The sequence below is a fragment of the Vitis riparia genome, unplaced genomic scaffold (assembly GCF_004353265.1).
Source record: "Vitis riparia cultivar Riparia Gloire de Montpellier isolate 1030 unplaced genomic scaffold, EGFV_Vit.rip_1.0 scaffold470_pilon_pilon, whole genome shotgun sequence".
Classification (NCBI taxonomy): domain Eukaryota; kingdom Viridiplantae; phylum Streptophyta; class Magnoliopsida; order Vitales; family Vitaceae; genus Vitis; species Vitis riparia.
In genome coordinates this window covers 107,915-130,507 of record NW_023269685.1, presented here as the reverse complement: position 1 = coordinate 130,507, position 22,593 = coordinate 107,915, and the positions used below count along the sequence as shown (strand labels likewise).

Sequence of the window (22,593 nt, the reverse complement as noted above, 5' to 3'; positions counted from 1 at the left end):
AATGAGACGAGGATGTGAAATAAATTTATAGGGGAGATGGGACAAGAAGCCTTCCGTGACCCTGTGCCCCGTTTACATCTCTAAGTTGAAAGTCTAATAATTTTATGTGAAATTAGATTTTAATTGGTTAGAGGAAAACTAAGTCAACTGGTTCAAATTGGAAATAGTACACCCTTAAAGGTGAAACCTTTCACCTGTTCACCAATGCTTTTAGGTCATTTAGAATATGGGGTAATCAGTTAAAGTTTAACGATTTAAAAGGTCACAACCATAGATCACTTGTCACCAAGGTCTTATCGCATGCCCATCCATTGAATGAAAGAAAAGAAACAAAAATAAAAAAAATAAAAATAACAATTAATAACAATCTGGGATTTTATTTCACACACATGATACAGTTTTACGAGACAACTAATTCAACAACATATTTGATTTATTCCTTACACTCGCAATCAAACGGGTGAAATGATAAAGTCCATAACTAATTATTGTCCGGAATTTTCCATAACGAAAGATATAGCTATAGCCAAACTGCGGCCTAAATAATTTCTTCCATCAAGCCCCACAGGGTCGACCACGAGAAACTCAGCAAGGATTCAAGTAACTAGGTGGTTCCAGCATACTAGTTGATGAAGTGATTCCGTTCTTCACAATTAGAACAGTGTCCATGCCCCAGCTAGCATGTCTTTCCAAATGACAATGCATGAACCATACCCCTAAAATAATAAAATTCCATGAGGGTTAATATATATGTATACTGCACATGCATATATATATATATATATATAGATTTGTATGAGTAGTAACACATTCATAATTATACACATATACCTGGATTATCAGCTCTGAATCTGATGGCAACCCATCCATTCTTGGGGACTCCAACGGTATTGACTTCAGGCGGATCAACCAAATTGTACCTCGTCGGATCAGTGCTATTGTCGAAGTTCCCAGTACCATTTCCAACCACGTAAAAGCTGTACCCATGCAAATGCATTGGATGATTCTCCGCTGCATTCATCACATTAGTCCCTTGGAACACTATCTCCACATTAGAATTATAATCCAACACTTTGACTTTAGTCCCCCGTTCTGGAGTCAATAAAGTATCGGGCAAATCGTCCCCTGTGAAATTGAAATAATAAGGTGGCTCATTTGGGAAATCGGTGTCGTAAACACCGTTAATACCCTTGTAGTACGCCTGTAACACATCGATTGATGGCTCCACGAAACTTATGTTGTTCAAGCTTGAAGCAAGCCTTGAGCCATCGGGCCCATCACATGAATTGTTTACACATGGCAAAGTGTTCATAGAAATTGTGATATACATATGGGTATCCACAGTTTGTGGAACGTCTACTGGGTAGTCTTCGTTGGCTAGGGATCTAAGGCGCACAGTAAAATTGGCTGCTGCGTCAGTGTCTGTATGATTGGGAAGATTGGGAAGTGGAGGTGTTGATGGGGGAGTGTAGTTTCCATTATATTGCACTATTGCAGTTGTGGTAGTATTATCATATGCCCCTACCACAGCATATGCCCTAGATGCCATATAATAGTAACTAGGAGACTGATCCGCCGTGATGAGGACATCCATTGTTTGTCCTGGGGTTATCATGATATAGCTGGTGTTTATGGGCTTAATGTAAGCCCCATCGGTTCCCACAACAGTCAAGCTATGATTTGCAACCATGAAAAACATTTCCTCGTTCATAATAGCATTGATGATGCGAAGAAGATAAGTTTTTCCATAATCAACCACCATTTTGAACGTCCCTGCAACACATGAATTATATATATATTAACCATTTGTGATTGACTTACATCCTATAAATGATCATATCTCTTAGTTCTTATGTACCATGCTGAATATATACATTTAATTACCTTCTGTGGAGCAATCGTAAAGATCTCCTGGTTGGCCATTAATGGTGAAAGCATCGGATTGATTGGGTTCTCCTCCATTTTGAAGAGCAGTTTCAATGATCTCCATCACGTCTCCTTTAAACCATGATGCTATACAGGTGCAACATGAAATTAAGGAAATCCATAACTAGCAGTAATTAAAAATGAAGATAACTCCAGTTTTTCAAATACCATTTATACTAGTTGCTGTATCTAGAAAATACTAATGAAGTAGATATTTACCTAAAACAATGGGAACTTCGTTCTGAGGTTGAGGAAATGGGTAACCTTTTCCCTGTTCAGGAAGAATAATGAGTGGGCCATGGACAGTGGCACGGGACCAGTCGCTGTGGGCATGCCACCAAAGGGTTCCTTCCTCGTCTGACAAAATGATTTCGTAAGTGAAATTCGCCCCTGGTTTGATTGGGCACTGTGTCACGTAGTTTGGTCCATCAGACCATGGATTCCTTGGTTGCTTCACACCATGCCTGACATTTTTAATACATATATATTTTACAATTCAATGTAATTGGAGAACCTCAATTAATATTGAGAGAATTGGGTAGAAAAGAGTCATACCAGTGAATGGTGACATTGTACTTTCCTTCATTTCGAACATTTACGTTGAATCTCTCTCCTCTGTGCCTATATATAGCTGGCCCTGGAAATTCTCCATTGACAGTCAAGATGTCCTTGGTGCTACACAGCCGAGTGTACGAAGTTTCATTGAGCTGCAAAAGGCTTCCCAATCAAAAGACTAATAAAATAAGATGAAGAGTTCAGACTCTATTTTCTGTAGAAATTGAACGTGAATTCATTTTATTATTGTCTATCGTTTGGTCTAGCCTATCTCGAGAACAAGCTTGCAACCCAAAGTGGATACTAATTATAAATGGCAATGGGAAAAGGAACATAATAAAAATCCTAACAGTGCACCCTGAAGGGTGCAGTACGGATTGTGACCGGTGACCCAACTTCCCAAAGGAGCTCAGAGCCTCGGGCCATCTGGCTTTGTGGACAACATGGGACGTGTATATACTTACAACCCAGTAAAAAGTAGAGACATTCTGGCTGGCAATGCAGCGTATGAGCACATTCAATAGCAGAAACACCAAGCTCTTCTTCTTTAACTCCATTTTCTCGGGGTATAGGTAAAGAATGAGCCTTCTTTGCCTTCGCTAAACCGGGATATATATGCTTAGTTTTCCAAGAGGGGGCCCTTTATATAGGCTTTCGAGACTGATTTTAAACGATGAAAAATTAGTTCCCCTCCACCATTCTTTTCACATTTCAATCTCTAGTCAGCTGGTTGCCTTTGGATTAGGATACAGGTAGGACGGGCCTACTGGGCCATCCTATTTGAACTTGGCTAATTTTAAATGGACACGGATACGAACAGTATGAAGAGCTGGCCATGTGGGAGGTAAGACAATTCATAAACGAGTTTGTACATAAAATCATCCTGTTTGTTGTGTTTTTTCTTTGAATTCTCAGGACATTGCTTTGTTTTAGTGATAGAGTTCATTGTTGATCCAATCCGATTTTTAAATGAGAGAATTCCTTTTATTATTCCTAATGCATGCATGGTTTGAAAAAGACGTTCATGGTGATAAGTTCAGAAGAAATAATCATTTTTTAAGATAATGAAAATTGTCAAAAATAACCTTCTCATTAGATAAAATTATTGCAACAAATTTGGACACGTAAAAGATTCTTGTCGAACCTGAGTTGTCCCTTAGATAAAAATTAATGTTACTCCTCCAATCTTTGAATCTCAATTACTCAACTTATGTACTTCTTCAACAACTTCTCAAGAATTAATTGGCTTTTAATTCTTCATTCCCTTTATATTAATGAAAAATCTGCCTTAATTTATTGTTGCATTGACTTTTTTATTAGTGAAAAATATGCCTTGATTTATTGTTGCATTGATTTTTCTATTCCATCTTTGATTTTTGTCCGACAATTGATTAATTCAACACCGTACGTACACGCAAATTGACTTTGCCCGTCCGCATCAAACCAAATTCATGCATGGAACACGGAGGGTGATTAGGAATATTTAAATGCCCACGGAATATATTATAAAACATATGAAAGTATAATGCACGCAGTAACATCTTTAGGGAATGATTTAGAGAAAAAAAAAACATATCTGATAACAAAAAAATAATTTTTTGTTTTCTATTTTTAAAAACAGAAAAATAAAATATCTTTAGAAAACATTTTTAAATTTTCATTTGTTTTCTGAAAATCATTTTAAAAAATAAATATATAAACATGTAAAATAATTTAAAGTAAAACACTAGATATAAAAATTATTTTTAAAACATATTTAAAAATATTAAAAATAGATTAAAAAAAATTATTTCTAAATAGAATTTTGTTTTATAAAACAATCGTTTTCAAAAATTGTTTTTCAAATTTATTTTCTAAAACAGTTATGACTCATATTATGTTTGGATACATTTTTTGTTTTTTATTTTTAAATAAAAAAACTTTTAGAAAAGAAAAGTAACATATTTTGTACAAAAAATAGAGATTTATTTTATATTTTTTAAAATTAATCTAAGAAATTTTAAATTTTGGAATAGTAAAAAAAATTTGATTCCTTAATTTTTTAAAATAGTTTTTGAAACTAAATTTTTTTTTTTTTTTTAACATAAGCCTCTCCAATTTTTTGTGTCTTATATAAACATCCAAAGGAGACCAAATTATTAGTTTATTTTTCAAATAATAATAACCAATCAATCATTCTATGAATAACCAAAATAAAGCCTGCAAAAGAAAAAGAAAATATTAGGGAGTGATTTAAGGGCAAATAAGAGAAGAACTCATCCATAATTTTCTCTTCAATCTTGCATAATCTCATTCAATTTTTCCATGCCAAATATTTTAAATTGTCAAATATTCTTTAATCTAAAATTTTTTAAATTGTTATAATTATGAGAATAAATTATAATTGATTAATTTTTTTAAAAAGCATGTCAAATATTTATTTCATTTTAGATATTTCTAATTTACCATAATGATCTGATTAGTTATGCATGTAGAAAGACCTTAACAATCAAATAATAGTCTTTGTATAGTTGCACGTGGAAAAAAAAGAAAAAGAAAAAAACCGATTGGTTATTGCAAACTCTCTGCACAAAACATCACAATTGAACTTATTCTTAATCGAAATATTCTAAGTTTTTTTCCATGCTAGGAAGGATGGAGTGGTTTTGATGTATGATTTCCCCAAGAACATGAAAATGGTGGAACACGTTTTAATTAGGTCATGCTGCCAATTGCGAAAAAGGGCAATGAACCTCTTATAGTCATCCTACAAAGTCCACTAATTAAAGTCAAAGCCACCTAACCCAATGAGATTGCCTTCTCATGATTCCCACAGAATTATATCATATGATTGATAGGACTATAATATCATATGATTATTTTTATAATATGATTAGTAGGGGTTTCATTTGGGAATTAGTATAATGAAGTGTTCATTGGCTTATTCACGTAATTTATAAAATATGCTTTTCACATCAATGATGGATGACTATATTTCAAAGATTTATTTCACTTTTTTTATAGTCTAACACGCCATAATAAAAGATATTTTATTTTAGAATAAGAGAATAAATCATGCCTCAATTTGTGATACATATCATCTCAAGTAATTAATCAATGAAAGCGTGGGAAAAATATTTTTTAATAGAATATATATATAAAATGGTTTGATGGAGTATGTTTTCTATATTTGATATATTGATTGGGTTGCCAATGATTGTTTTTTTCAATATTTTGATCATAGTTTTTTAAGAACAAATCAAAAGAATTGAAAACTATAACCATCTTATTTTATTCAAAATAGGAAATGAAGTAAATAAATTATTTGAATTATTTTTCCAAAAAAGAAAGGGTAATTACCTTTTTTTGAAATGTCTGTGATATATTAAAATTTTTCAATATGTCCAAAAAGTTATTAGGAGGAAAAAAATCTACAAACATTTTCTTGCAAGTTATCGAAGGGTCATTAGAATTTCCAAATTATTATGCCACATTCACATAGAATCATTAAATTTCCAAGTTATTATGCCACATTCATACGACCAATGATATGTATGACTTTTGATATGTATGACTTTTAGATGGGATAGCATCAACTGTTTGATGTGATGATATGTACATTTTCAAACCTAATGATGAATTTGTACGATTCCATGTGAGAATGCCAAAATAATTTCATTATTCTATTAATATAAATAAATGGGATATTTCGCTTCATTTCTGTCTAAAATATCAAAATTTCATAAATAATTATAAATTATCATTAAGGGTCGGTTTCACGATGATTCTATAAAATATTTATTTCTTTTTCTTAATACTTAAAAAATAAAAAATTTTAAATACTAAAAAAAAATACGTTTTAGACTTATTATGAAAAGAATTCTAAAATGGACACAAATTAAATATCCATTTGCAAGATTTTGATTCCACCGACAAATGAACATACATAATAATTGAAATAAGAGATCATCCACTAAATTTCTCCCATAAATTTATAATTAGAATAAGGAAGATATATAAATTATTTGTCTTTTTATGATTTGTGCAACCAAAGTTTTAAGAAAAAAAAAAGTTACTATTCAATAATGGTGAATCCCATCAGTGGGCCAATCATTATAGCTAACTTCTATTTTGATTTGATAGGTTATTTTTTCAGTGATGAAATTGATGATGCCTTTTAATGTTTCATAAATCTTGGGAATTACACCAAACCCACGTACAAAAATTTCAAGGTGAAAATTTTTATTGCAACAAATGGGTCACAAGGTGACAAAGACTTTGCATATAAATTCATATGGCTTTAGTTGAATTATCATTACGAAGAGTCATTAGAATAATTCTTAGACTATATTGTCATCACGCTGCTTTGTCAATTTTCATACTTCTTTGTTGAAACATTTAAAGGTAATGATGGAACATGTAAATTTCAATGCAAGAAGTCAAATAATTTCATTATGAAATTAATATGACAACATACACGTGATTCTCATCCTGATCACAAGTTGCATCCAACATACATGTCTAGTCATTCTCAAATGCTTACAAGCAATAAAAATATAATATTTATATAAAAATCAACTCCGAACCCCTTTAAAATTATGAGCATTCTAGTTAAGAGAGAAAAATAATAATAAAAACATAATTACAAGAAATAAATAAACCTACCATAAGGAAAGGTAACTTTTGGATTGCCAAATGAACCAAATGATGAAAATGAAGACTTGTGTTAATGAAACCTCACATATACAAGTAAAAAATAAAGAAAAAGACAATTTTTAATGTAGTTCGATGATTAATATGATCCCTACATTCATGGAGTGCACTAACACTCAATAATTCACTAATCATAATGAATTAAAATAGTTATAATTGTGAAACTCTAAAAAAAAAATACCTCTCAATTGTAGTTGCACTCTTCAAAAACAAAAATCTAAATATAAAATAATTAAATATATAATAGGGGAAAACTCGTCAATCCAAAAAAACTAGTCAGCAAGGAGCTCAATCCCAAACATCTCGAACAACATGCAACAAAACTAATTTAGACTTCGCAATCTAACAAGATCGTGCAAGAGACCATCATTGGATTTGTGTATATTATATCTATTCTTTTTGGACTTAAAAGTAATGAGTTGCAAAATATATTAATTCGATTTTATTTTATTTAATTTCACTTAAATTATACCACGTCTATTTAAAATATGATAAGAATTGAAAATTAATTAATAATTTTAAGATTCCATTAGTTATGTTTAAAATCAAGCATTGTTGCATTCTCTATTTCTTCTTTTATTTTTATTTTTTTCGTGTAAGCAGTTTTCTAACATTATTTATTTCAAAATTATTTTTAATCATTTGTTTTTGCGAATATTAATTATCTCATGAATGAAAGTAGCAAATGATATATTTTACAAATAAACTAAAATTAATTTTAAAAATAACAAACATAAATGAAGAAAAAATGATCTCTACTAAAATAAACAAACATCAAAAAATGTTATATATTTGTAAATAATGTTGAAAGAATTTCTCAAAGGATTGTGTTAGTAAGTTAGACTTGATAACTTAGTTTGATAATTTTTTTCTAAACATTCTTCAATTCAATTCTATGTACTTTATGAGATTTATATTAGCATTGAAGACTTGAGACTGTTGTCCATACTTAAGGCCATTCAAGTTAGTGGAGTAAATAATGATTAAATAAAATTTTAATTAACTATATGAAACAAATACATATGTTAGTTTTAGGTTTTTTTGAAGATGACTATAGGTACATAATATTAAAAAATAATAATAATTTAAGTATAAAAACATCATCCACATACAACCTCATGTGCATAGGATGTGTTCACCTAATAGTTTACCAAAAAAAATTAAAATACCATCAAAGCTCACAAAAGATCTTTTGCAAAATGAAACTCTAAAAATAAGAAAAGATTTGAAACTAAACGAAAGGAACCAAGAAAAAAAAAAGGTTCATCTAAAAATGAGAAAATGAAATGTTTTAATTATGAGAAAGTAAGACACATGTTGGTTGTCCTAATCACAAAAATATCAAAAAGACTACGGAAACAACTTGGAATGATTGTCAGTCCAATAATTGTAAGCTTGAGAACTCCTATAAGAGTAAAGATGATATTACTTTGTTGTATATGTGAAAAGTCCCATTTTAAAAATTGAAAAACCTTTAAGACCACTTTATAGAAAACTTAATTCTTGAAGGTAAAATAAATTTCTTTAAAAAAAATCATAATTAAAAAGACTATTAAAGATACTTTATAAGGAAACTATGCTCTTAAAGATTTCAAGAAACTTTATTATTTCTATAAAAAAAAATAAAAATAAAAAATAAAAAATTCGTTATCTTACACTATTCTAATTTAATAGATATCCTTAATTGGAATATGGATATCAAATTATCCATGCTAAGTGTATTCCAACCAAGGATATACTTGTTTCTATCATCATGCATCCAATAAGAGGAAACTAGATAATGTTTCCAACTTTCCATAAAATGGCAATCCTTTGTAGGTCAAAACTCTCTACATATGTTTCCAACTTGCGTAGACGAACAATCCTTTGTGGATGAGAACTCTCTAATAGGAGCCATTAATTGCACAAATTTGGAATAGAAAAATGCAAGTAAAAACTCTCTGAAAGTTGTTCCTAAGAAAACTTCAAATCTGAAAAAATTTTAATCCTTAAGGTATCAGAGCTTGGTTGATGTTTGAGATGGGATCGATTAAATGTGAGATCGAAAGATTCACTAGGAAAAACGATTTTAATGTCTGGAGAATGAGGATGATGTAAGACATAAATTATCTAAACATGCTCATAACAATCCTTAAATAGCAATTAGATCATAAGGGGAATTGAAAACAGATTGAAAACGTACCTCCCATCATTGCCATTCTCACACACTCACGGGTTAAAAAGAGTGTCTTTATTTTCCGAGTTTTATGTGCTTTTAAACCTTTCTCAACTTCTTTTTAGATGGTGTTTTTTAGACTAAAAGAGATTGAAGGCTTAAGATACCCGACCCATTAGTGCTCTACCCTTTTAAAGACTTTTTCCATCACAAAGTCTATTTCAAACGTGCACAAAACATGGGGCAGTGATGCGAACATGGTTCCGAGCATCAATCTCCATTCCTAAATTGACAGAAATGAATGTGGACCACATTCTGAATCACATCTTCAGTTTGTTACCAAAGATCTAGGAGAAACAAAATCCCAACATTCTCCCACTTGGTCCATATATTCCATCATTCACCATAGCAAGAAACAAGACACATGAATCATGATGATAGTCCTCTAAAACCAAGTATTATCTTCCATGTATCACAATGCATCATGTCCCTTATACACTAGCCCATATAACTTAATGAATAAACCCTATGTTTATTCTAAGTCTAAACATTAATGATATTTCTCAACAAATAAATAAAAGTGTACACAAAGAAAATCAAATATGAGAAAACGCCACAAATAAAGTTTCATTGAAAATAACATTCGTTCTTACAACGAAAATCACACAAAGGAACCAAGTCCCAATCTATCTACATGATCTTTAATTTCAACAATGGCATGTCTTTAGTCAAAAGATCAGAAATCATCAATTTAGTGTTAACGTGTTCAACAACCACTATTTTCTCTTTAACACATTCTCTTATAGCTAAATACTTGATGTCAATTTGTTTGTTTCGACTACTACTTTTTGTGTTCTTAGCCATAAAAACTGCAATTGAATTGTCACAATATATCCTCAATGACCTAGAAATTGAATCCACAACTCTAAGCCCAAAAATGAAACTCTTTAACTATACATCATGCAAGGTAGCCTCGAAACAAGAAACGAACTCAACCTCCATAGTGGAAGTTGCAATCAAAGTCTGTTTTTCACTTCTCCAAGAAACATTTCCATCGGTTAGCATAAAGACATATCTTGAAGCTGATTTTCACGAATCAATACTTCCAACATAGTCTGAATCAGAGTAGCCAATCACTTCCAAATTATCAATCTGTCTATACATAAGCATGTAGTCTTTGGTCCCCTAAAGGTATCCCATCACCTTCTTTGCAGTTTTCCAGTGGTTTATACTTGGATTACTCTAATATTTTCTTAACATCCCAACAACAAATGCAATGGCATGTCTTATGCAAACTTAAGCATACATCAAGCTTCCAACAATAGAAACATAAGGAATGTTCTTAATTTGTTCCCACTCAAGATCATTCTTCGTGCACTAGTCCAAATTGAACCTATCGCCCTTCACAATGGGAGCTATACTTGATGAACAATCCTTCATCCGAAATCTCTCTAAAACCTTATTGATATAGGTCTCTTGAGACAGGCCCAAAAAGCCTTGAAATCTATCTTTATGTATCTTAATAATGCCAATGACATAAGTTGCATCACCCATATCCTTAATGTCAAAGTTTTCAGAGATAAATTGTTTCACCTCATGTAGAAAACCCTTATCATTGGTTGCAAGTAAAATGTCATCCACATACAAAATAAGGAAACAAATCTTACTTTCAGTGACCTTCTAGTATATACATTGATTCATAATGTTCTCCACGAAACCAAATGAAGAGATAATATCATGAAACTTCAAATACCACTAACGAGATGCTTGTTTCAATTCATATATGGATTTCTTAAGCTTGCATACCAGATGCTCACCACCATTAGAGGAAAATCCTTTTAGTTGTTTCATGTAAGCCTCTTTCTCTAGATTTCCATTGAGAAAGGTTGTTTTCACATCAATTTTTTGCAACTCTAAGTCAAAATGTGCAACTAATGTCATAATGATACGAAAATAATATTTCTTAAGTACAGGAGAAAAAGTCTCCTTATAGTCGGTTCATTCCTTTTGAGTGAATCCTTTAACAACAAGTCTTGCTTTATGCCTTTCAATGTTGCCCAATGAATCCTTTTTTGTCTTAAAGACCCATTTACATCCAATGGCTTTTGCACTATCAAGCAACTCAACAAGATTCCAGACTCCATTAAATGTCATAGAATTCATCTCATTTTTCATAGCATCATACCATAAATTTGACTCTTTGCAACTTATGGCTTGTGAAAACATTTCAAGATCATTTTCGACTTTAATGTTGTAGTCCGATTCTTGTAGATACAGAACATAATCACTAGGTATTGCTGTTTTTTCTTACTTTGGTATATCTCCTTAATGTTATATCAGCATTTTCCTGAGGATCATGTTGTTCAACTGGTTGTTCAACAATTTTTGGTGAATCTTAAACAACTTGATCTACTGGATTGGCATTAGCAGTTTGTGGAACTTCAATGATTGGTTATCCATCACTTGTTTGAACTTGAGGGGCATTGTGAATGACAATCAATCTATCACTTAAAGTGGAAGGTTGAGCATCAATATGATCTCTTTCACAAACAACGTTGTGAAATTGATTGCTCCTACTAATCAAGTCATTCTCAAGAAACTTAGCATTTCTTGACTCCACAATCCTAGTGTTGTGAGATGGACAGTAGGATCTATGCCTTTTAGGCCTTTTGGCATATCCAATGAAATACGCACTAATGGTCCTTGGGTCTAGTTTCTTCTCTTATGGGTTATAAACTCTTACTTTAGATGAACATCCTTAAATGTGTATATGTCGCAAACTCGGTTTCCAACCTTTCCATAATTCAAATGGCGTCTTGGGGACAACCTTTGTTGGAACCCGGTTCAATATATACAATGTCATTTTTAGAGCTTCAGTCCACTAGGATTCAGGAAGCTTGGAGTTGCTACTCATACTCTTAACCATGTCCGTTAATGTTCAATTTCTTCTTTCTACCACACCATTCTGGTTTGGGGAACCAAGCATGGTGTCTTGAGCAACTATCCCATGCTCTTGTACTTCGCAAATGGACCAGGTGTTTGTCCATCCTTGGTGTATCTACCATAATATCCTCCACCTCTATCCGTTCTCACGATCTTTATTTGATTTCCACATTGTTTCTCTATTTTAGCCTTAAAATCTTTAAAGGCATCCAGTGCTTCATTATTGTTATGAAGCAATTAGATATACATGTATTGTGAGTAATCATCTATGAAGGAGATGAAGTATTTCAGACCATACACGTCCATGTCTAGACAAAAAATATCTAAATGTATGATCTCTAATATGTTTGTGCTCCTCTTGGCACCTTTCTTAGACTTGTTGATCTATTTTTCCTTAATGCAGTCCACACAAGTGTCAAAATTAGTAAAATCTAAAGTATTGAGTACTCCATCATTTACTAATATCTTAATTCTTTGCATGGAGATATGTCCCAATCTCCGGTGCCACAACATAGAGGAATCTTCATTCATAAAACATTGTTTTGTACCCGTGTGAACATGTATAACATTATTTGTGGTATCGTTTTGCAAATTGATAGAGAAAAGACCATCATATAATGTACCATTTCCAACAAGATTAAATTTATAAAACAAACTGAAAGATGTCTCACAAAAACTAAGGGGATAACCCAAAGGTACAACTATTGAAATTGAAATCAAACTCCTAAAGAAACTTGGAATATATAATGTCTTTTCTAAATTCAAAATAAAACCACCACCTAAAACCAAACTGCATGTTCCAACAGCTTCCACATGTGAATGTATCTTGTTTCCTGAATAAATGCATTACTCACTTAGCATTGGCTTCCTTAGGTTTTGCATACCCTGTAAGGTATTTGAAACATGGATTCTAGAATCAGAATCAATCCACCATGTGTTATAAATAACATCAACCATATTTTTCATATGCCCCTTCTTCTTGTAAAAGAAGCAACTATTTTCCTTCTTGATTCCACCTTGGGATAGTATTTTACATTTCCCTTTCTTTTGGCTTGATTCCGATCTTTTCCTTTTGTTTCCATTAATGCACTCTCACCCAATTCCATTTTCAACTTTCCCTCCTCCTGAACTCACATGGTTAGAAGCTCATTAATTAACCACTTATCCTTGTGTGTGTTGTAGGATATTTTGAAGGGTCCATATTGCTATGGAAGAGTGTTCAAAATATAGTGCACAAGGAAAGAGTCAAACATTTCAACCTCAAGTGTAATGTCCCACATCGGATAGGGGAGAATGTTTCTGGCGCTATATATGTAAAGACTCCTCTTAACCCTGTAGACGCGTTTTAAAGCCGTGAGGGCCCCCTTGGGCCCAAAGCGGACAATATCTACATGGTTGGGTGCGGGTCGTTACAAATGGTATCAGAGCCGATCCCCGACCCCGGTGTGGGGGTTTGTTTGGTCCCATAAGGGGTGTTTGTCTGTTTGGCCCCGCAATCCCATGGGACACAACGAGAACGTTGTGTCTGCATGGGGGGGTGTTTGTAATGTCCCACATCGGATAGGGGAGAATGTTCCTAGCGCTATATATGTAAAGACTCCTCTTAACCCTGTAGACGCGTTTTAAAGCCGTGAGGGCCCCCTTGGGCCCAAAGCGGACAATATCTACATGGTTGGGTGCGGGTCGTTACATCAAGTGTCTTCAATTGTGTTGCAATGTCCCTCATTTTCATTATGTGCTTTCGCACACCATTCACATCAGTGAGCCTTAAGGATGAAAACTTCATTATCAGGGTGCTAGCAAGTGCTTTATTTGAAGTCACAAATTGCTCATCAATAGCCTTCAGTAATGCCTTGACATTGTCGTGATAATTGACAGAACCACAAATACTAATAGAGATTTTGGTCTTTATGAACATCACACTAAGGCGATTTGATCGCTCCCATTGTTCATAAAGAGCCTTTTCAGTTGTAATGCTGGTGTTACTAATGGTTGGCTTGTCTTTCTTGATAGCATAATCAATGTCCATGCACCCCAAATGAAGGAGAATTATCTCATTCCAAACCTTATAGTTATCACATTTCAATTTGGGAATGTCACATTTTATATCAGAGAAATTCGCAGGTTACATGATTGCACAAAAATTAAACATACATGCTTATAATTCAAAATTGAGACTAATAACTATATATCATGTTTTACCAATGTAAATCATGTTCCAAAATTATGGATCTAGTGACATAAAACTTGCCTATGGACTAAAGTTCTAATTTAATTAGATCCATATAAAACCTTATGATAAAACTATCAAATTATGTTCTCTTTCCTAATTCATGTGGGTAATTAAGAAATATAATTTGATATTCCATCCTAACTAATCATACAAATATAATAAAAATTCTTGTGGGATAAAATTTTATTATATCAAATATGATTAATTACTCATAATGTCATTTTTCTATATGTGATCCTAAAATACTTAATATATAATTTTGCATAATTAAAGATATTGTAAGTACTCCCTAATTAATTAAAATTATATGGATCACTTGACATTTAATTAATTCACAAGAAAAACTCATATAAATTGCATGAAACCATAAGCAATATGTACACAAAACTCAATATCAATGTACTAATATTATTCAACTCAATATTGCATGTATAATAAAACAATAAATCACACACACAAAATTAAGAAATTAATATTATAAGTACATAAATATTTAAAATGAAATCCATAAAAAGCCTTTAAGAATTAATTTAATGTTGTCTGCATAATAAACCATAAAAAATAAACATACAAATAACAAAATTAAATAATTTAGCACATAAAATATCCATAAATTAAAATCTTAAAACACTAAATTTTATGAATTTCCATATAAAAAAACTTTTTTAAAAAAAGATTGTTGTTGGGAGGAGTCGAACTTGAGCAATGATTGAGGAAAAGTAAGGCTTTTTACTTATTTCTTCCTTCTTTACAATCAAAACGACGACATGCCTCATGTAGTCGTCTTCTACCTTCAATCGGGTCTGTTTGACCCGTTTGCAATGCAAAATGAAACCCGACGATTTTCGCGTATTCCAGACATCAGATTGACGATTTGAATCACAAAAATGTTAGGAATCTCATTTCCTAATGATTTCTAACCATATTTTTCATTAAAAGCTTCAAAAAACCATAAACTCCAAAATACCAAAATTCACTATATTTTTTTATTAAAAAACACAGATTGTAAAAATGAATAGGGCAGAAGCATACAAGGCTCTGATACCAACTATAAGACATAATTATCTAAACATGCTCATAACAATCCCTAAATAACAATTAGATCATAAACGAAATTGAAAACAGATCGAAAATGCACCTTCCACCATTATCATTCTCACACACTCACGGTTTAAAAACAATGTCTTTATTTTTAGGGTTTTAGGTTCTTCTAAACTTTTCTCAACCTCTTCTTAGATGGTGTTTTTGAGACTGAAAGAGATTGAAGGCTTAGAGTGCCCAACCCATTAGTGTTATGCCCTTTTAAATACTCTTTCCATCACATAATCTACTTCGAGTGTGCACAAAACATGGGGTAGTGATGCGAACATGGTTCTGAACGTTAATCCTCGTTCCTAAATTGATGGAATGAATGTGGACCATACTTTGAATCACATCTTCGATTTGTTACCGAATATCCAAAAGAAACAAAATCCTAATAGATGAAAGCTATTATGTTTCAATGAGAAGTGGATTTCTGAAGGATGATAGAGAAGCTTCCATTAACAAAGAAAATGGAGAAGTCAAGGATAAGGTGGAGTTTCAGGTGGAGTTAAAAGATGAAATTGATGAACCTAAGTTTGAAACAGAACCACAACAACATGACATTCCATTGGAAAATTATCAATTAACCAGGGATAGAGAAAGGAGTTCAATAAGACCTTCTCAGAGATTTGGTTATAATGATATGGTAGCTTAAGCATAGGAGAAGAATTGAACTGTGCAAAATCTAAAAATTATTTGGAAGCCATTTCTTGCAAAGATTCTCCAAAGTGGATGATTGCTATGTAAGAGGAATTGGAATCACTACTTAAAAATGGAACCTGGTAGCTTGTTGATAAACCTAAAGGTTGTAAAGTACTAGGATGCAAGTAGGTGTTTAAGAAGAAATTGGGAATCCCTGATGTAGAACCTGAAAGATTTAAGGCAAGATTAGTTGCCAAAGGTTATACACAAAAAGAATGAGTGGATTTCAACGAAATTTTCTCACTTGTGGTAAAGCACACCTCCATTTGGTATTGCTTGTTTTAGTGTCATTGTGGAATCTTGAACTTGAGCAAATGAATGTTAAGACAACATTCTTGCATGGAGAATTAGAATAAGAAATTTTTATGTAGCAACCAAAGGGTTTTATAGTTAAGAGAAAAGAAAATCAAGTTCGTTTACTTAAGAGATCAATGTATGGGCTGAAACAATCCCCCAAGGCAATGGTATAAACACTTTGACCAGTTCATGACTAGTATTGGATACTCAAGGAGTAAGATTGACAGTTGTGTATATATAAGAGAAGGCTAACAGATGGGAGTTATGTCTATTTGTTATTACATGTAGATGGTAAGTTGTTGGCAAGCAAGAGCATAACGAAGATAACTTATTTCAAGACACACAACTACAATCTGAATTTGAGATAAAGGATCTTGGATGTGCTAAGAATATTTTGGGGATGGAGCTATACAAGGATAGGTCTTCTGATATTTTGACAATCTCCTAAAAAGATTATATTGAGAGAGTGCTGAAAAGATTTAACATGGATGTTGCAAAGGCTACTGATACACCAATTGGAGCCCAATTTGAACTTTCTTATGATTTGTCACAAAAAACAGAAGAAGAAATGTAGGATATGACTAATGTACCATATGTTAATGACATAGGAAGTATTATGTATGTCATGGTCTGCACAAGACTTGACATAGCCTATGGTGTGAGTTTGCTTAGCCATTATATGAGTAATACTGGAAAGGATCATTGGGAGGCTTTGAAATGGATTTTGAGGTATCTCAAGGGTACTACAAATTTTGGGCTCATATACCAAAGAAAGCGTATAATAATTGGTTTGGTTGAAGGTTATGTGGATTCAGATTACACCAATGACTTGGATAGGAGAATATCAAAAACAAGTTATTTGTTTACGGTGTGTGGATGCATAGTAAGTTAGAAATCTACACTACAAAATATCGTGGCTCTCTCTACCACTGAAGTTGAGTTTGTAGCTGCTGCAGAAGCCACTAAAGAAGCTTTGTGGTTAAAAGGTCTAGTATCTAAATTAGGAATTAATTAGAGAAGTGTAATGGTTTTCTGTGATAGCCAAAGTACTATTTGTTTGACAAAGAACCAAGGTTTCCATGAGAGAACTAAACACATAGATGTGAGATCCACTTCAAGCCTATATCCACAGGAGTAATAGAAGAAGCAATCCACTAAAGAGGAAAAATGGAGAAAAATTACAGCACACACTATACTCAACCCTTTGAGCATGCTACCCCCTATTTTTGGCTTAAAACAGAGCACTAGAAAACCTAGTTGTGAAAACCGTGTTTACACACTGAATAAAAGCCTTTTATGACAACCTTTCAACTGAAAGCTAAAACAAAAGAATATTATTCAAAGAGGGCACACACAGCAGAGCTATCTCACGTGCTAGGCATGTGTATTTTTGTGCCACATTACAATAGAAAGCTTAACATAACACTTGTATGATTCAAACTCATGTTTTCTTATTAAAAAAGGCTATGATATTATATTAAGTTACCAATGGACATAAAATTTTAAACCATTAGGTAATGACCATCAATGTATATTATCAAACTTATTTAGGCTTTTCCCCTAACAATAGTATTGATGAATCATTTATCAAGCTGTGAGCTAAAAAATTGTGATGAGAGAGGGAGAGAGAGAAACCCAATAATTTAATTACCCTTGGTTATTTTTGGCTTAACCGACTAAAACTTTGACAAAATTGGTTAATTTCGTGAATTTATGTGCCTTGATATGTTTTTTAGGCAGTTATTATAACTCTTTCTGTAATGTTCTCCATAACTTGCCGAGTTGTCAAACATTACAAATTTAATCATACATATATTATTTTCTTCAATATATAAAACAACTTTAATATATTTTTTTTATCATTTTTTTAAAAAAAAATATTTTTAAGAGTTTTAATGGATTGTCGTCATAGCCATGTTTTTTTAAAAAGTTATTTGATATTTTCGAAATTTAAGGATATTTCCCTAAAATTCAACCAATATTTCCACAATTTTTGATATTTTATTGTTTATCTTGTCTAAATATTTAAAACAAATATAGATGGAGTACAGTATCTCCTATGGCGGTGCCATCTTTCACACTGACAACAAATTTAATTTATTATTTCCACTCCCAATCCAAACGGTGAACTGAAAATTCCACCACTAATTATTCGAAAATAAGTCCACAATCTCCACTAATAAAACATAGCTGCTTCCACCCTGTGATCACCTACAGAATTTCTTCCATCAACTCAACAAGGATTTAATTGACGAGGTGGTGGCATCATACTACTTAATCTGGTCCTTCCATTCTTCACAATTAGAACGGTGTCCATGCCCCAGCTGGAATGTCTTTCCAAATGACAATGCATGAACCATACCCCTAATTAACATAATAAAATTCCATAATGGTTAGTGCCGCATCTATTGAATGAATTAGCAATAGCAATGCATTCAGAATATCTATATATACCTGGATTATCAGCTCTGAATCTGATGGCAGCCCACCCATTCGTGGGTACTCCAATGGTATTGACCTCCGGCGGATCAACCAAATTGAATTTTTTCCGATCAGTCTTCTTGTTAAAGTTCCCAAAACCATATCCCACTAGATAAAAGCTGTACCCATGCAAATGCATTGGATGATTCTCGGCTGCATTCTGCACATTAGTCCCTTGGAACACTATCTCCACAGTGGAATTATAATCCAAAACTTTTGCCTTAGTCCCCTGGTCTGGTGTCAATAAAGTGTCCGGCAAGTTGTCCCCGGTGAAGTTGAAATAGTAAGGGGGCTCATTCGGAAAATCGGATTCGTAAACATGCTTAATTCTCTTGTAGTAGGCTTGTAACACATCAATTGATGGCTCCACGAAACTTATGTTGTTCAAGCTCGCAGAAAGCCTTGAGCCATTGGGTCCAGCACATGAATTGTCATCGCATGGCAAAGTATTCACAGAAATTGTGATATACATTCGGGTATCAACATGTTGTGGAACATCTACCGGGTAGTCTTTGGTGGCTAGGGCCCTAAGCCGCCTAGTAAAATTTGTTACTGCGTTGGTGTCAGTGTAATTGGGAAGATTGGGAAATGAAGGTGTTGATGGGGCAGTGTATTTTCCACTATATTGCACTATTGCAGTTGTGGTAGTATTATCATACACTAGCCCGGCATATGCCCTGGATGCTATATAGTAGTGACTAGGAGCCTGATTTGCTTTGATAAGGACATCCATTGTTTGTCCCGGGGTTATCATGATATAGCTTGTTTTTATGGGTTTAATATAAGCCCCATCTGTACCAACAACAGTCAGGCTATGCTTAGCAACCATGAAGAACATTTCCTCGTTCATAATAGAATTGATGATGCGAAGAAGATAAGTTTTCCCATAATCAACCACCAGTTTGAACGTCCCTGCAACACATGAATTATGTTGGTCCATTTCACATACATGCATATGCCATCTCTTCGCTCAGAAACATCATGAACAATTACCTTGTTTTGAACAATTGTATAGATCTCCTGGTTGACCATTAATGGTGAAAGCGTCCGATTTATTGGGTTCCCCACCATTTTCAAGAGCAGTTTCAATGATCTCCATCACGTCCCCCTTGAACCATGATGCTTTACAAAGAAAATCCATCATCATCATCAATAATAATAATAGAAAGTAAACTCATAATACTTATGTTTTACAGGGAGCCTAGGGGCTTGTGATGACCGTATAGGATTTAGAATAAGCAAACTATGTTTTTCCATATATTCTTCAATTAATTTTCATTACCAAAAATGTCTTTTTCATTACAAATAACGAGGGACCAATTATTTTTGTGAAGAAAATACTCGCACAACTATTGATCTAGTAGGATTTTGTTCTTATTATATATCGTATATTCTCAAAAGTATAATTCTGAATGACAATGACTCTCCCTCCACGATAGCCCATCTCTTCTGATTTTCAAATTGTGCTAGCTATTCAAACAATTCCCATCAATTATTGCCATTAGGATAATTAGTCAGCTATGTATCCTTTGCTTTTCTCTTTCTCCTTTCCTTTGTTCTATGATGGATGACAGAATAATTCTTCCCTAAGTGGAGTATCTCAGGGTTTGAGTGCAGGACTTGACCAAGTCTTCACCAGAGATAATTAGCAACTAAGGCAAGTGAATTTGTTTTTTCAACACCCTAGCTTCTAAAATCACTGGATTCAACCTTAGGGACAAAAATCTCATCCATATCTCATGTGTGTGTGGTCAATCATCTGTTTGCAGTCAATTCAGTTTTATATGTATGTTTATGTGTGTGTGGTCAATTATTTCTGTGTAGTCGGTTCAATTATGTATATATATATATATATATATATATATATATATATATATATATATATGTATGTGTGGCAACACTATTACTTACTAAAATTGGTTTCATTCTCATTCTTGGATTGGTTTAAAGCAACATAAAACCAACGGTGCCCATCCATTAATGACAGTGTCATTTAGAAGGTGTTTGATATATCAATCACGTAATTTAAGTTATTATACATATTAAATATTTTTTTGCAAAGTAATAACTTAAAGTTAAAATAACTTTAACAAATTAAGACTTAATACAACTTAATAATTTGCATTATTTAATCTAAATTAATTTTAATTATTAAGTAAGATTAAGTATTAAATTTTACCAAACATTCTTCAATGTCATATTGTTTATGCTAAGAAGAAGCCTAGAAGACAAAATGGCCACATGTGAAAGTTTACACGCAGCTGCTTACCCATCTTGTTCATGTTTTAAGTAATTGTCTTCCCTTCTTATAAAAATACCATTTGTATTAAACATGATACAGAAAATTTTTGCTGTTGATGAATGCCGTATCGTATCTGAAAAAAATAATTATTATAATAATGGTGAGGTAGATGGATGCTTACCTAAAACAATGGGAAATTCTTTATGAGGCTTGGCAAATGGATAACTTTTTCCAAGTTGAGGGAGAACAATGAGTGCGCCATGGACAGTGGCGCGGGACCAGTCGCTGTGGGCATGCCACCAAAGGGTTCCTTCCTCGTTTGACAAAACGATTTCATAAGTGAAATTTGCTCCTGGTTTGATTGGGCACTGTGTCACGTAGTTTGGTCCATCCGACCATGGATTCCTGAGTTGCTTCACTCCATGCCTGTCATTTCTCAAATACACAAACATTACTCTATGTAATCAAAAGTGAGGTGGACAACTTCAGTATTGAGAGAATTGGGGAGATGATTCATACCAGTGAATGGTGACATTGTACTTTCCTTTATTTCGAACATTTATGTTGAGCCGATCTCCCCTGCGCATATACATAGGGGGCCCAGGAAATAGTCCATTTACAGTCAGGATCTTCTTGGTGCTGCACAGCCGAGTGTATGAAGTTTCCTTGACCTGCAAAAAGCTTCCGGGTCAAAATAGTAGGTATAGTGTTTGGCATAGCACGTGTCTCAAGAACAACCTTGCAAGTTGCAACTCATGGTGAATAGTTAAACTAAGTAGACAATCACAATTATGGCAATGGAGAGACGAGTAAAATGAGAGTGGCCCGAGAGTTCCTCAAGGAGCTCAGGCAATCTGATTTTGTGGAGTGTATATACTTACAATCCAATCAACAGTAGCGATATGCTTGGCAGCCATGCAGAATGTGAGCACATTCAATATCAGAAACCCTAGAAGCTCCAACAGCAACATCTTCTTCTTCTTTATTAACTCCATTTTCCCAAGGTAAAGATTTAGTCTTCTTTGCCTTCTGCTTTCTGATGAGCTATGCTGAGTTCTCCGGAGGAGGCCTTTATATAACCTTTTTTGAGATTAATTCTAATAATGAAAAACTAGTTTCTCTCCATCGTGGTTTTCAATAAATTAAGCAGCCGGTAGCCTGTGAAGTAAAAAGCTCGTAGGAGGGGCCTACACGGATATTCTATTTGAATTTGGGTAATTTTGATTCCACTTGTGGCATGTGGACAAACGACATGGAGGCCTGGGGGACCATGTGGACTTGGGT

General features: G+C 33.3%; 1 protein-coding gene across 3 annotated transcripts; it reads right to left on the bottom strand.

Annotated features, from left to right (window-relative positions):
* Window positions 1–357: 357 nt before the first annotated feature.
* Window positions 358–22,363, bottom strand: LOC117909922 (laccase-14-like). Of its 3 annotated transcripts, none has more exons than XM_034823973.1 (6): window positions 2,946–3,075; window positions 2,482–2,633; window positions 2,146–2,390; window positions 1,885–2,013; window positions 832–1,773; window positions 358–716 (listed from the first exon to the last, which is right to left on the bottom strand). In XM_034823973.1, exons 1-6 carry the CDS (start codon window positions 3,036–3,038, stop codon window positions 586–588), a joined length of 1,692 nt encoding a protein of 563 aa, XP_034679864.1. In that variant the 5' UTR covers window positions 3,039–3,075; the 3' UTR covers window positions 358–585. The 3 variants fall into 3 exon arrangements, with proteins under 3 accessions (XP_034679864.1, XP_034679863.1, XP_034679862.1); XM_034823972.1 differs by lacking the exons at window positions 832–1,773; window positions 1,885–2,013; window positions 2,146–2,390; window positions 2,482–2,633; window positions 2,946–3,075 and adding exons at window positions 19,041–19,979; window positions 20,061–20,189; window positions 21,491–21,735; window positions 21,829–21,980; window positions 22,191–22,363 and having other exon boundaries at window positions 399–716; XM_034823971.1 differs by lacking the exons at window positions 358–716; window positions 832–1,773; window positions 1,885–2,013; ... (1 more) ...; window positions 2,482–2,633; window positions 2,946–3,075 and adding exons at window positions 18,660–18,950; window positions 19,041–19,979; window positions 20,061–20,189; ... (1 more) ...; window positions 21,829–21,980; window positions 22,191–22,362.
* Window positions 22,364–22,593: the final 230 nt, after the last annotated feature.

Coding starts and splice junctions, on each gene's coding strand:
- LOC117909922 (XM_034823972.1), bottom strand. CDS start 22,304: ATGGAGTTAATAAAGAAGAAGAAGATGTTGCTGTTGGAGCTTCTAGGG. Junction 20,190..21,490: donor AGAATTTCCCATTGTTTTAG/GTAAGCATCCAT, acceptor TTCTTTGTAAAG/CATCATGGTTCAAGGGGGAC. Junction 19,980..20,060: donor ATACAATTGTTCAAAACAAG/GTAATTGTTCAT, acceptor CATGTGTTGCAG/GGACGTTCAAACTGGTGGTT.